At 41.8% G+C, this 12,371-nt stretch overlaps 1 protein-coding gene across 3 annotated transcripts; it reads left to right on the top strand.

Moving 5' to 3' along the window:
* Nucleotides 1-3,440: 3,440 nt before the first annotated feature.
* On the top strand, nt 3,441-9,326 carry LOC120713810 (protein indeterminate-domain 5, chloroplastic-like). 3 transcript variants are annotated; one of them, XM_039999785.1, is made up of 4 exons: nt 3,441-3,724; nt 4,358-4,767; nt 4,886-5,282; nt 7,916-9,326. In XM_039999785.1, the coding sequence occupies exons 2-4, from the start codon at nt 4,635-4,637 to the stop codon at nt 8,982-8,984; spliced, it is 1,599 nt and encodes a 532-aa protein (XP_039855719.1). In that variant the 5' UTR covers nt 3,441-3,724; nt 4,358-4,634; the 3' UTR covers nt 8,985-9,326. The 3 variants fall into 3 exon arrangements, with proteins under 3 accessions (XP_039855719.1, XP_039855720.1, XP_039855718.1); XM_039999786.1 differs by having other exon boundaries at nt 3,442-3,705; nt 4,358-4,758; XM_039999784.1 differs by having other exon boundaries at nt 3,443-3,705.
* The last annotated feature ends 3,045 nt before the right edge of the window (nt 9,327-12,371 follow it).

The raw sequence follows: 12,371 nt of genomic DNA, 5'->3' as shown, positions 1-12,371 counted from the left end.
AAACACACGTCAAAGTCATGCTTTGCCGTGTGTCATAAAAAAACACATGGCAAAGTATTTCTTTGCCGCGTGCAAAAAAAAAAACACACGGCAAACCATGACTTTACCGTGTGCTTTATTTTTGCCGTGTGGTTTTTGAGCACACTCGGCAAAACTCATGTTTTCCGTGTGCCCGTGAATTTGCACACGGCAAACCGCGACGCACACAGCAAAAGTCAAGTTTCCGGTAGTGAACAGTTGTGATTTTAGACCGTGTTGTTTATTTGGTTCCCTAGATCCTCAATAAATGCTAACATCTACTTAATCATTTGATTGGCTTCATGCCCTTATCTGTGCGATTATTTCTTAGTATTTGATATTGTTTTAATAATTAGATGGATTTTACTATAATCTAAACGGACAGTTTTTTGTGGGATATAATTTGAAGGTTAAACGAACGGTCTTTGTTGGATGGTGGGAGTGAGAGAGAAATAAATATTGGATGAGTAACATTTCCAACGTTCTCATTCATTCATGGTATTGTGGTGATCTCTGAACGGCAGTACGTGTGAACCCCTTTTGGGCGTTCATTACAGATATTGTGGTGATCTCTGAACGGCAGTACGTGCCAACGTTGGAGCTTAAGGGCCTCCAGGCAGTACGCACTAATTTTCAATTGAAATCTTTTTTACTGATTCGTTTTTTTTATAATTCCACATGCATCGATATGATCCATTGAATCTACATATATAGTACAATCAAATAAAGCGTGGACGTCGCAATGCAAGGCTACCTAACCTCACAAGGCCGACAGGTATGATGCCATCAAAAAACGTTGTTTTCTGCATATTGTCTATTTGGTCTGGGTTGTGAAGAGTGGTCATCGCCAACCACTAAAGCAGGACTGCACGCAGGACCATTAGTGGCCTTTAATTTTTTTCAATTAGATGACCAAAAAGGGCCAATTTTACGAAATAAAATTCGATCCATTTATTCTTGAGTGAAGATGACACCTGACAAGGACACACTTAAACTCGGCTATTTTGTTTCTCGCATTGGCAGAGAGAGAGAGATTCGCCGCGAGTAAGTACAACCTCGGGCATGACTCGTGAGAAGAGCTAGGTTTGGCAAGTTAGTTGGTCCTGCAGCTGAGTGCAACATATATATGCATGTGTGTGTGTGTGTATATATAGCACGGTGCTCGATCATTATTGTTAACAGTACATGGCTTGTCATTATTTGCTACCTGCTGCCATCTTAGCCACCTTGTAATTCTTCGTTTCCCGGCCCACTCACGCTAGCTAGCTAGCTGCTGTCAGCATATCTAGCTCCAAATTAAAGTTTGGAATTCCTGGCCGGCCGGGGAGATGAGAAAATGACCCTCGTCGATCACATGTTCGCCTAATAAACACACATATGCATGATGCTGTTTTGTTTTCTCGCTCCTGCATTTCTCAGATATCACATGCAATCATGCAATATCTTATAGCTAGCTAGCTGGCTTAGCTACAGGGGTCTCTCTCGATCGAGCTGCCCCTGACAAGCAAGCTAATATAAGGTACATGACAAAGAATGTCGCGAGGAAAAGGTCGATCACGAGAATCGATCCATCGATGCGTGCATAAAGTGAGCATTATATTGTATATGAGATGCAGATTGGTACATTATTTTTTTCTTATTATTTTGCACAGCTAGCTAGAAGACACTTCTCTTTCGGTGTATTTATTAAGAATTTGTAAACAACAAAAACTACTGGCATTTATTTGGCAGGTAGTACATGTTAATTAAAGTAGATTTTTTTAGTGTTCTTGGATGGCATTATATTGCTTGACATCACCATGACGATGTTCATCATGCATGTAAACAGCAAAAGAAAACATATATATAGATGAATTTTGCCAAGGCTTTGATCAAAATTGTTAATAATTTTTGCTATCAATATTATATTTTATTTGATGTTTAAAATATTATTAACTCATGTTAACAAATAGTATAATAATTGGTGTAGCTAGATAATAATTGGGATAGGAGAAGTAACCAAAGAAACTAGAGGCCAAGCCAAAAATTAATTTGAATTATTACTGCATGTACTATTCGACCAGAAGAAAATACCATCAGCTTGCGACGAGGTCTTTTTATCCCCGTCCGGAATTGCGTAGAACATGCATGGATGAGACGTGAGTGGAAGTGGAACAAAGGAAAGGAAGCAATTTAATTCGTGTGGTTCTGAGTCAGTGGTTTATCTTGCATCTCATCTAGACCATTCTTGTATTGTGATGTATAGTATATGGTTACTATTACTTCCCTTTTTCAAGTCGATTTTACATATTTTATCTTACTATTACTAATGGGAGGCTCTTTTCAAACCTCCACATGCAGCCACCTAGGATTCTAGATGGATACTCTATAAAAATAGAAAAATCCTAAAAATACTCACAAAAATCAAAAGCATCTGACCATTAATCCGACAACTCTAATTATAATAGCCATTGGATCTGTTATGTTTCTTAATAAATTACTCACATGTATCATTATGAAAATAGACTAAAGTAACCCCTAACATGCATGTATCTAAATTACCCATCTTTGTCATTATAAAAAAAAGTCAAAGTAACCCCCTAATCTTTGTGTAAATCGCCCACATATGACATCATAAAAATAATACAAATAACCCTCTCAGTTCGCATATAAATTATCCAATTATATCATTATTAAAACCTCTAAATCTGAATCTAAATTATATAGTTATAATAAAATATTAAAGTGCACTAATATAAAATTATAAATTATTTTTTCTATATTATTTATGTTATTATTTATATACTAGATGGTGTGAAGAAAGTAGCTGGTGAATTTGAACCTAAGCTAAAATACTATCCACGATATTGTCGCCATATATTCATGTATAATGGAAGAGATAGAATATCAATTCACAAACAAATGATTCAACTATATATATATATATATATATATATATATATATATATATATATATATATATATATATATATATATATATATATATAACATACATGGAGATGTAATGGAAAATAAAATTTATTACAACTAGATAATAATAATAATAAATATGTATTTCAGAGCATGTGTTATTATATTTAATAGATATAAGTGGACGTGAGATAAATAATTATAATTATTAGCTATAAGCTTTATTTTTATATTAATTCTAATTAGTCCGTGCGGGAGCACGGATTGATAGGCTAGTATAAATAATCTTGATTACATTAGTATAAATGTACATCGATCTACTTCTTTTAATTTGAGTTTCAAAAGATTCAATTGTAAATAGGGGTAGCTGACGAGCAATGCAAGCAACAGGGAGTTGAGGGATGAGCATCTTCAGGTGGTCCCAGACAGGGCACACGCGGGCCCCACCGTCCAGGTCACTGTCGTCGATGGCTCGCCCCCAGCCCTTTCTTCCCTAGTTGGATCAGCGAGAGCGCTTGCTGCCTTACCCATCGACCTGAGCTGATTACGGGTGTGTGAGGCGATAGGGATCGGAGGTGCTCACATCATAACCAACCACCACTCACTACTACTAGCTCCTCCCTCCCTCTCCTTCTACCTCTTCCTCTTTCCCTTCCGTTTTTCTAAGAGGGAGAGAGACAGAGAGGGGGCACATGCTCCGATTGCTAGCTTCAGTTCGATCCGTGTAGCTCTGCTAGCTCCTTTCACCCGCCTTTCAGAATTCATTATCATCATCCGGTTCGTGCTTACTATTGATGTAACCTCGGTTTGCTCATCTATCAATTCTTTTGTTTTTCGATTATCCCTTCTCTTAATTAGTGTTAGACGATGTGCGTCGTTTGTCGTTGTTGCTGCTTTGGTAATTTCTTGCATGTATGTTTGCATCTCTTGTTCTTTGTCCATGGCCGCCCGGCCTGCTAGCTCTCGCTAGCTCCCTTTGTGCTACACCTAGCTTCCCCTCTTTTGCGCCTTGTTTGCAAGCGCAACAACCGCGGCTAGGTTTGTTTGGACTTTCTTCCTCCTCCGGCCTCTCCCTTTTCACCGCTTGCTTTAATTTCCTTGTTGCTTTGGAGAGAGACGATTGGAGCTTCTTTACTTTGTCCTCTTTGGCTCTGGGTTGTATGTATATATGCAGCACACAGATCCATCCATCCATGTCCATTTCCATGTCCATGTCCATGTCCATGTCCGCGCATGCTCCACCTCCAGTCAAGTGTTGTTGTGTCGTAGTACACATGTACTAGCAACTTGTTGCATCTCGATCTCTATCTGTCGTCAGTCCTTCATTCAATTCCTGGATGGATTTCATTCTTTGTGTAAGCAGCAGCTTATTACTTGCCTATAGCTGACACCATTTATTTGCCTCTTCCCTCGCTCGTTTGTCTTTTAGATCGATCGGTCGTCGGTGGTGCAGAAGAAGCCGGAGAGTCAGGTAGGCTACTGTCCAAGCTAAGAAGAGACACTAGCCGCAGTAGTCACGCGGCCACCACACAGCTAGCTGCGTGACTTGGACTGGCAGTCGCAGTGTGACCGGCCGGTAGCTCGCTGCTTGTTGCTTCTCGATCTCTACCACTACATACTCCAGCTGCTAACGCAGCAGCAGGTGGTGCCGTGACCAATCCAATCGTCAACTCGTCAGCTAGCTAGCTGAGATCGATCATCGATACATGGCGGCTGCCCACCTGTTCGGACTCGGCGACGCGCAGACGATGCAGCCGCCGCTGCCGCAGCAGGCAGCGCCTCCTCCTCCGGCGGCCGCGCCGGCGCTCAAGAAGAAGAGGAACCAGCCCGGTAACCCAAGCAAGTACCCCGAGCGATCCATGATCCGGCCTCTTATTAGCTTCAATAATTAATCTTGCGATCGATTCCATTCCGATCCATTAATTCGACATACGATTATACATCTGGCTGCCTGCAGATCCCGACGCGGAGGTGATCGCTCTGTCCCCGAAGACGCTGCTGGCGACGAACCGGTTCGTGTGCGAGGTGTGCAACAAGGGGTTCCAGCGGGAGCAGAACCTGCAGCTGCACCGGCGCGGGCACAACCTGCCGTGGAAGCTCAAGCAGAAGAACCCCAAGGAGACGCGGCGGCGGGTGTACCTGTGCCCGGAGCCGTCGTGCGTCCACCACGACCCCTCGCGGGCGCTCGGCGACCTCACCGGCATCAAGAAGCACTACTGCCGCAAGCACGGCGAGAAGAAGTGGAAGTGCGACAAGTGTAACAAGCGTTACGCCGTGCAGTCCGACTGGAAGGCGCACTCCAAGACCTGCGGCACGCGCGAGTACCGATGCGACTGCGGCACCCTCTTCTCTAGGTATGCATCATCATCTTCGTCTTGGTCGTCTTCGATTCCATTCGATTCGGTTCATACCTATATCTTAAGGTTTTAAATCGCCGGTTAAGATGCTTAGATTCAAGACTGCCTTTATAGCGTTTAACGAGTAAAATGCCATAGCGACTGCTCTTCCTGGCAGCTATAACCGTCTACAACGACAGCTCTAGCCGGTTGTTTAAAACATATTGAATTTTAGTTTCTTCCAAACTTCAATTCTGTTACTGTTAATTTTGTGGCACAACGACTTAGAAGTACTTTTGAATTTTCTTTTTATGTGGTGGTATATATGACATGAGCGGCGGCGTGTATGCATGATTGGGTCATGATGGCCGGCCGGATTCAGTTCAGGCACGGAAAGGCATGCGAGCGAGATCCATGGTGATTTGATTTGATGCATGGGAGTTAGGGTTAGGGCTGTCACTGGCCGGCAAGCAAGCCACCTGCTTTCTGCGCCCGTGCTGCTAGCTGCGTCTTGCCTGCTTGCGCGTTTCTTTTCTCTTTCTTGTTTGGAAATTGGACTTGTTTGGATTCCATCCATCCCATTCCATCCCGGCCTCTTTGCGCGTTAGATTTTTGAGATTTTTTTCGACCATCTCTCTCTCTGGGGAGAGAGATACTCAGGGATGTATAAGAGAGAGAAAGGGGGTGGTGGTCACACGTGAACTCCCTGTCCGGCCGTCGCCCCCTCTTGGGGTCTGTGCCAGTGCCTCTCTCTGTAGTATGCAGCTGCCATGCCAATACAGTAATACCACAAACAAACAAAAAATATTACAATATACCACAGTATTTAATGTGATTTTTTACCACTATTTTACGGATCTGTTTGAGAGTTGGAGATGAAGACAAAAGCCAGTCTCTTTTTCACCTCGGAGTCCGCATGCATCCCTGCAGCAGCAGGGCTCCCTCTCTAGCTAGCTGCTCCTCTCTCCATGGACGCCGGATGGGATCCCCACCTGTTCACGTGATGACATTGCATGTCTCGCCAGCACCACGGCCGGCATGGCAGCCTGCTGTTCTCATGTGACCGTGACGCCCGGATGGGATGCATCGCGCATGCATGTAGCTAGCGACACTCACTGCTCTCTCTCTCTAGCTCTCTTCTTTTCATGGCGGTCGTCGTCGTTGTCTCTGTTCGTCTGAAACGACGACTACATGCAGCAGGCGAAGGGATCGATGACGATAGATACCACTCGATATATAGATACAAGGTTTTTGCTGTGCTTCTGTTCATGTAAACGCTTCACATATTTATGGTATGGATATGCTTGCAATTTTCTTGGATCCTAGCTGGCTGATGGAGGAGTACGAACGCATTTGGGCATGACACTTGCTTAATTCCGTCAGTTTTCCCTTTCCATTTCTGGCTTCCTTTGGATACACATCACTGTTCATGTCATGGCCTGCACTTGCTTTGCACATCCCATCAAAAACAGAAAATTTGTTCATTCGTTCAGTCGTCATCATCGGTTGGAGTATGTTACTCTTTGCTAGTCTGGTCTGTTTGGTGTTAAACCAAAGCATGTTCTTTGCAGTCTGTGTACTGCTTCTTTTATTTGGCTGTAGACGCTCACTTGTCAGCGCTCAAGGCCGGGGTCTTCCTTTATCTAAAAAAACTAATGGGTAGCACAGCCTTTAATGATAATTGAGCGAAAATTCCTTAAATGTAAGTCATATACTTTTTTTCTTTTTTTAATATGGTGATGAAATGAAATTTCACTAGCTATTTAGTCGTATATATACTAGGGTACACCTTTTCAACATCAGGGATATTTGAAACCTGTTCAACAGTTCCCGATGAGAAATACTCCAGCGATTCTGAAACGTGTATCTTCTTATTAATTAACACCTGGGATCTGTTAGAGTATTTTTTTTTAAAAAAAAAGTTCTGAAACGTGGAGTTCGGTTTATCTTGAAAATTAAATTTGGCAAATATTTTTTAAACCTAATTTAATAACTCTGTTGTTTATTTAGCAACAATGCACAAAACCTTTCAACATTTTTTTTTCAAAAATCTTACAACTGTTTCGGAAAGCCGGCTTGCCTCTATTTTGAATCTCAATAGTGTCAACATCTAATCAGATGGCAAACCAAAATTCTGTATATCCTATGCTCACTGAATTGCCTAGGAAGAAAATAGAGAAAATACAAATAGTAAGACTGAATAACTTAAAATATGTTAAAACGCAGTTGGTCAATTCCCCGAATTTAGGAACTCATACAAGGAGGTAGTATTTCCCAACATTGTTGGGACGGGAAGACAGAAGAAAAAAAAACCATGTATATGTAGCACTCTTGTAAAATGTATTTACCATTTTATTACAGACGACCAGCTGTACTGTAATTAAAATCTCAGTTTGCTGTTTTTCAAGTGTTAAATTAAATTAGCATTATTATTTTCCATCACCTTTAATTTTGAGGAACTTGTATCAACATGCCCTGTTATTTCACTTTGCAAGTTTGCAATGATAAATTTTGTAGTAGTAGGGCACGAACTACTTTCGTAATTTCATTTTACAAATATTTTTTTTACAAGCTTCATCAGTTTACAAAGACCAATTGCCTAATTATTAGTCTCTGATTTGTTTTTCTTTGGTTGGGTCTTGCTCTTTCAGGAGAGACAGCTTCATCACCCACCGTGCGTTCTGCGACGCGCTGGCGCAGGAGAGTGCACGGGCGCCGCCGATCGGCGCGGGCATGTACGGCTCCGGCGGCATGGCCCTCGGCCTCTCCGGGCTGGCCGCCTCTCAGCTGCATTCCTTCCAAGACCAGCAAGCCCACTCGTCGGCCGCCACCGCCATCACCGGCAATCCGGCTGCGCAGTTCGAACACCTCATGCCGTCCTCGGCCGGCTCCCCAGCGTTCCGCGGCGCGCAGCCGGCGTCGTCCTCCTCCTCGCCTTTCTACCTCGGCGGCGCAGAGGACGGCCACCAGAGCCAACCGGGACACACCTCGCTGCTCCACGGCAAGCCGGCCTTCCACGGCCTGATGCAGCTGCCGGAGCAGCACGGCCAGCCGGGGAGCAACGGCCTCCTAAACCTGGGCTTCTTCTCGGGCGCGAGCAGCGGCCAGGACGCGCGCCTCGTCTTCCCGGACCAGTTCAACGGTGCCGCAGGCGGGAACGGCCGCGGCGATGGCGGCGAGCATGGCAACAGCGGCGCCAACACCGAGTCCGCGGCCATCTTCTCCGGGAACAACCTAATGGGCAACCAAATGGGAGTCGGCGGCGGCGGCGGCTTCTCTTCATCCTTGTACAACTCAACCGAGACCGTCGCGCCGCCGCAGATGTCGGCGACGGCGCTGTTACAGAAGGCCGCGCAGATGGGCGCGACGACGAGCGGCGCCGGAGGCGGCAGCGTGAATTCTCTGCTCAGGGGCCTCGGTAGCGGCGGCGCCTTGAACGGGAGACCAGCCGGTGCTGCTGGGTTCATGGCCGGCGAGAGCTCGTCGTCGAGGAGCACTTGTCAGGCCGAGAACGAGAGCCAGTTCCGGGACCTGATGAACTCTCTGGCGGCTTCCGGGAGCGGTGGCTTCCCCGGCATGGACGACGGGAAGCTGAGCACGAGAGACTTCCTTGGCGTCGGCGGCGGCGTCGTGCGGAGCATGGGCGGCGCGGTGGGGCTTCCGCTGCGGCACGGAGCCGCGGGCATTGGCATGGGCTCATTGGACCCAGAAATGAAGTAGGAGATTAATCATCGAATGGAAATTAGCAACCAAGGCAAGGCATGCATTGATCATTGGAGCCATGGACAAATTAAATATCTCTGTGACTCTTGCATGCAAGGTAAGCATATAGCAGCAGCCTAGCTACTGACTAGGGTTCATCAACCATCATCATCTGTGTTATGGTGCTGCAAGGTGAATATTATAGTGGTGATGATTTGAATGATCCATGTTGCACTGATGTGTTGTTCAATGGTGAGTTGGCCATGGGATGTATTGTAGGGAACTGTAGCTTCTGGACAACATGAATTTCGACCAAGAAATAATAATAGCAGAAAGGCCGGACCGTTTACATTCCTTAAATGCCAGTGTCTAATTAGTTAATTTTGGCTCTGATACATAATGTTGGTCTCAGATTGAAGCGGTGAAATATTTGTTTTGGCCAGTAATGTCTGGCTGGGTATCTCTGGGCAGGGATTTTGTACGTACTGATACTATTTAATTTGAATTTGGGTAATTTTTTGCTAGATTTTCAGATTTGATTATGTTTATGTCAAAATTTATTTGACAATTTAATTCATAATATATGTTTAACACTGGGTTGCAGGCGGCATCATGCATGTTAGTATAGTTGGATCTTCATCAGTGCCCTGTTTATTTTGCGGCTTCATTTATTGTATGGCAAAAACAATCTAATAGTGGTGATAATCGCAAGAAAAACATGAAAAAGAACTCGGGTCACTTCATTAGTTTACTAACATTATATCTGTGGGCTTCCTATGTTGTTTTAAGTAACATTTCTCTCTTTTTTTTTGTTGGTCAAAGGGTAGATTCATTGCTGAATTTAATGTTAAATTTTGGTAAAATGTTGTGCTGATTACGAGTGTTTTGACTAATCATAGAATTTATCTAAAGCAATTGAAGATCATATAAAATAAGAGTCTGGTAAAAATTACTAAAGCTTGTGAAACAAGTTCTACAATCTTCAAATAAAAAATTCAATGGACAATTTGATTAAGTTGTAGCTTTTTTTTTGGACTCATTGTGTCCAAAAATATCTCCATGATCTTTTCCTCATTTATATATTTTCTCACATATAAATTTTAAAACTATACCACGCTAACCCTAACCATTTTGGTTGGGCTCGTATGCCAAAACTAGATGTTACTTAGAGTTGTGGTATCTGGAAGTAGACGATATTGGAATTGGAGGTTAAAAATTAGATAACTTAAAGAGTAGCAGGGTCAAATATGGACTTATTCCTTTAAAATATTAAAAAAACAAAAGATAATGATGGCCAAAATTTAAATGTGACTTATTTTTAATTAGATGCATGGAGTGTGTTGTCCTAATTGGGTTATGGGCTTAAATGCATGGGGTATGTCAGAATTCAGAAAAGGGAGGACATGTTGGACACACTGCTTCGCACCATACAAAAAGAATAGAAATCCGTGCGTATTGGAGGATGGATGATACTGCTAAATAATACATAAACTAGCAAGGTGGCCCGCGCAAATAGCGCGGGTAGCTAGCTATTTTTTTAACATTTATACTTTTTTTACTTTAAATTAAATTTTTCCAAAGATTTTTTATTTTGTTGTCATTCTTTTATTCAAATAGCACAAACCAAGGTATCACATTTTTCATGATATTTGTGGTGGATGATGAACTCTTAGTAAAAATTTTATATAGAAATTTATGTTCTGTGCTTATTGAACGTATTGTATTTTTGGTCTTGTATTGTGAATTCATGCTAGAGAGTTTTAGATATGACATAAACTATTTTTAAGGTTAGAAGATATGGCCTATGGATACCTTAGTGGTTCTGTGTAGTCAGCAAGTGAATGTAGTCCGGACTCACTCAACCAAATTATTATGTCTAGCTAGGCTAGTTATATTTGACTTCTCTGTTCAATCTTATTTTGGCGGATGCATTATTCATATGCCTTGTAGCCATGCCTTGTAAGCCACAGCAGCGTTGCATCTTCAACTTTTTGCGTAGGTGATATGGCATCAAGAAATAAACCTTGATGAGGGATGCGTTTGCCATAGCTAGAGGTGGCATCCGTGGTGTCATTATTCATATGCCTTTTAGCCATGCCTTGTAAGCCATAGCAGCGTTGCATCTTCAACTTTTTGTGTAGGTGATATGGCATCAAGAAATAAACCTTGCTGAGGGATGCGTTTGCCATAGCTAGAGGTGGCATCCGTGGTGCCTCTTCTAGTGATGGCCAACGACATGGGCGACGACATCATAGAAGTTGAAGCCGTCCTTAGCTCCTTTTGATACCATGTGATCCTCGTTTCCTATCAATTTTTCCTTTTGTTTTCATACTAATGAAGAGTTCCTTCTATTCTATTCATCATGAATTTTAATTTCATACAGAAACCGAGTCAGTGAAATCCATATACGACTGCAACAAATTTCATCTTTTTCACATTTTCCATTTTTATATATTCTTATAATACATTTATCAGTTATATGCTTAAAAACAATATATATTTTCCCTTTGTTTTCAGTGATTTGACTTGAGTATTTTTTAAGTCGAGCCGATAATATACCGGACTAATTTGGGGTCTAAACTTCGCACATAGTTCTGTCCTATGGGTAACTTTCAGACTGAGCTTGAGCTTTCCACTATTTCTTGGTTGATTAATAATTAACTTATGATGTTGGCCATGCTCTCGTGATGCTGAACTTCTCAAGCCTGGTTTTCTCTGACTAATCCTGACCATACAAAGGTATGGGGGGAGCAAGACCCAATGAACTTAGCAGGGCCTAAAATGCTTAGGTTTACTATTAATGTAATATTTTCTTGTCCCTCAACATTAACATGGTGGCTTGATCTTTTTATGTTAAAATTTATACAGTAAGTTGCTAGATCTGAATATCGAGATTTTGTATTTGTTTATCTATTGACTAATTATATTCTACACATATTTTTTATCTAATTAATTTGCTTGGAAATACAACTTTTCACTATTTTTCTTTCCAATATTGTTATTTAATACATCTATTTGATTTGGATTTTTTATTTTTTACTATTTGCTTCTAAATTTATTTAGAATACTACTATATTTCCTTTTATTGTAATTAATTTTTAATTTAGCTATTGACTGGTCATACTCAAGATGAATTCTTAGGATTAATCTAGATAATTAGAGCATCATACAAAATCAATGATGTAAGTTATTTCTTTCTCGAGTAGCATGGTAGCTTCAAGTCATATTTCAAAAATCAATTTACCTATTGACAAATTTTATTGCATAAGATCTATACATAAGTAATTCCCTATCCTATATTGTTGGAAATCTAATACCAATTTATAATATTTTAATTAAAAATTTAGTTATTTATTAATTGTATTTTTCATAGACTCTATATTCAGCTATGTTTCTTTCCAAATT

This window comes from Panicum virgatum, chromosome 6K (assembly GCF_016808335.1).
Source record: "Panicum virgatum strain AP13 chromosome 6K, P.virgatum_v5, whole genome shotgun sequence".
In the NCBI taxonomy this organism is placed as follows: domain Eukaryota; kingdom Viridiplantae; phylum Streptophyta; class Magnoliopsida; order Poales; family Poaceae; genus Panicum; species Panicum virgatum.
The sequence above is the reverse complement of the archived record's forward strand: the minus strand, read 5'-3'. Positions and strand labels throughout refer to the sequence as shown.

What these genes read in the sequence shown, in the direction of transcription:
- LOC120713810 (XM_039999785.1), top strand. Translation starts at nt 4,635, where the DNA reads ATGGCGGCTGCCCACCTGTTCGGACTCGGCGACGCGCAGACGATGCAG. An exon ending in GAACCAGCCCGGTAACCCAA is followed by an intron (nt 4,768 to 4,885) that starts GCAAGTACCCCG and finishes GGCTGCCTGCAG; the next exon opens with ATCCCGACGCGGAGGTGATC. An exon ending in TGCGGCACCCTCTTCTCTAG is followed by an intron (nt 5,283 to 7,915) that starts GTATGCATCATC and finishes TTGCTCTTTCAG; the next exon opens with GAGAGACAGCTTCATCACCC.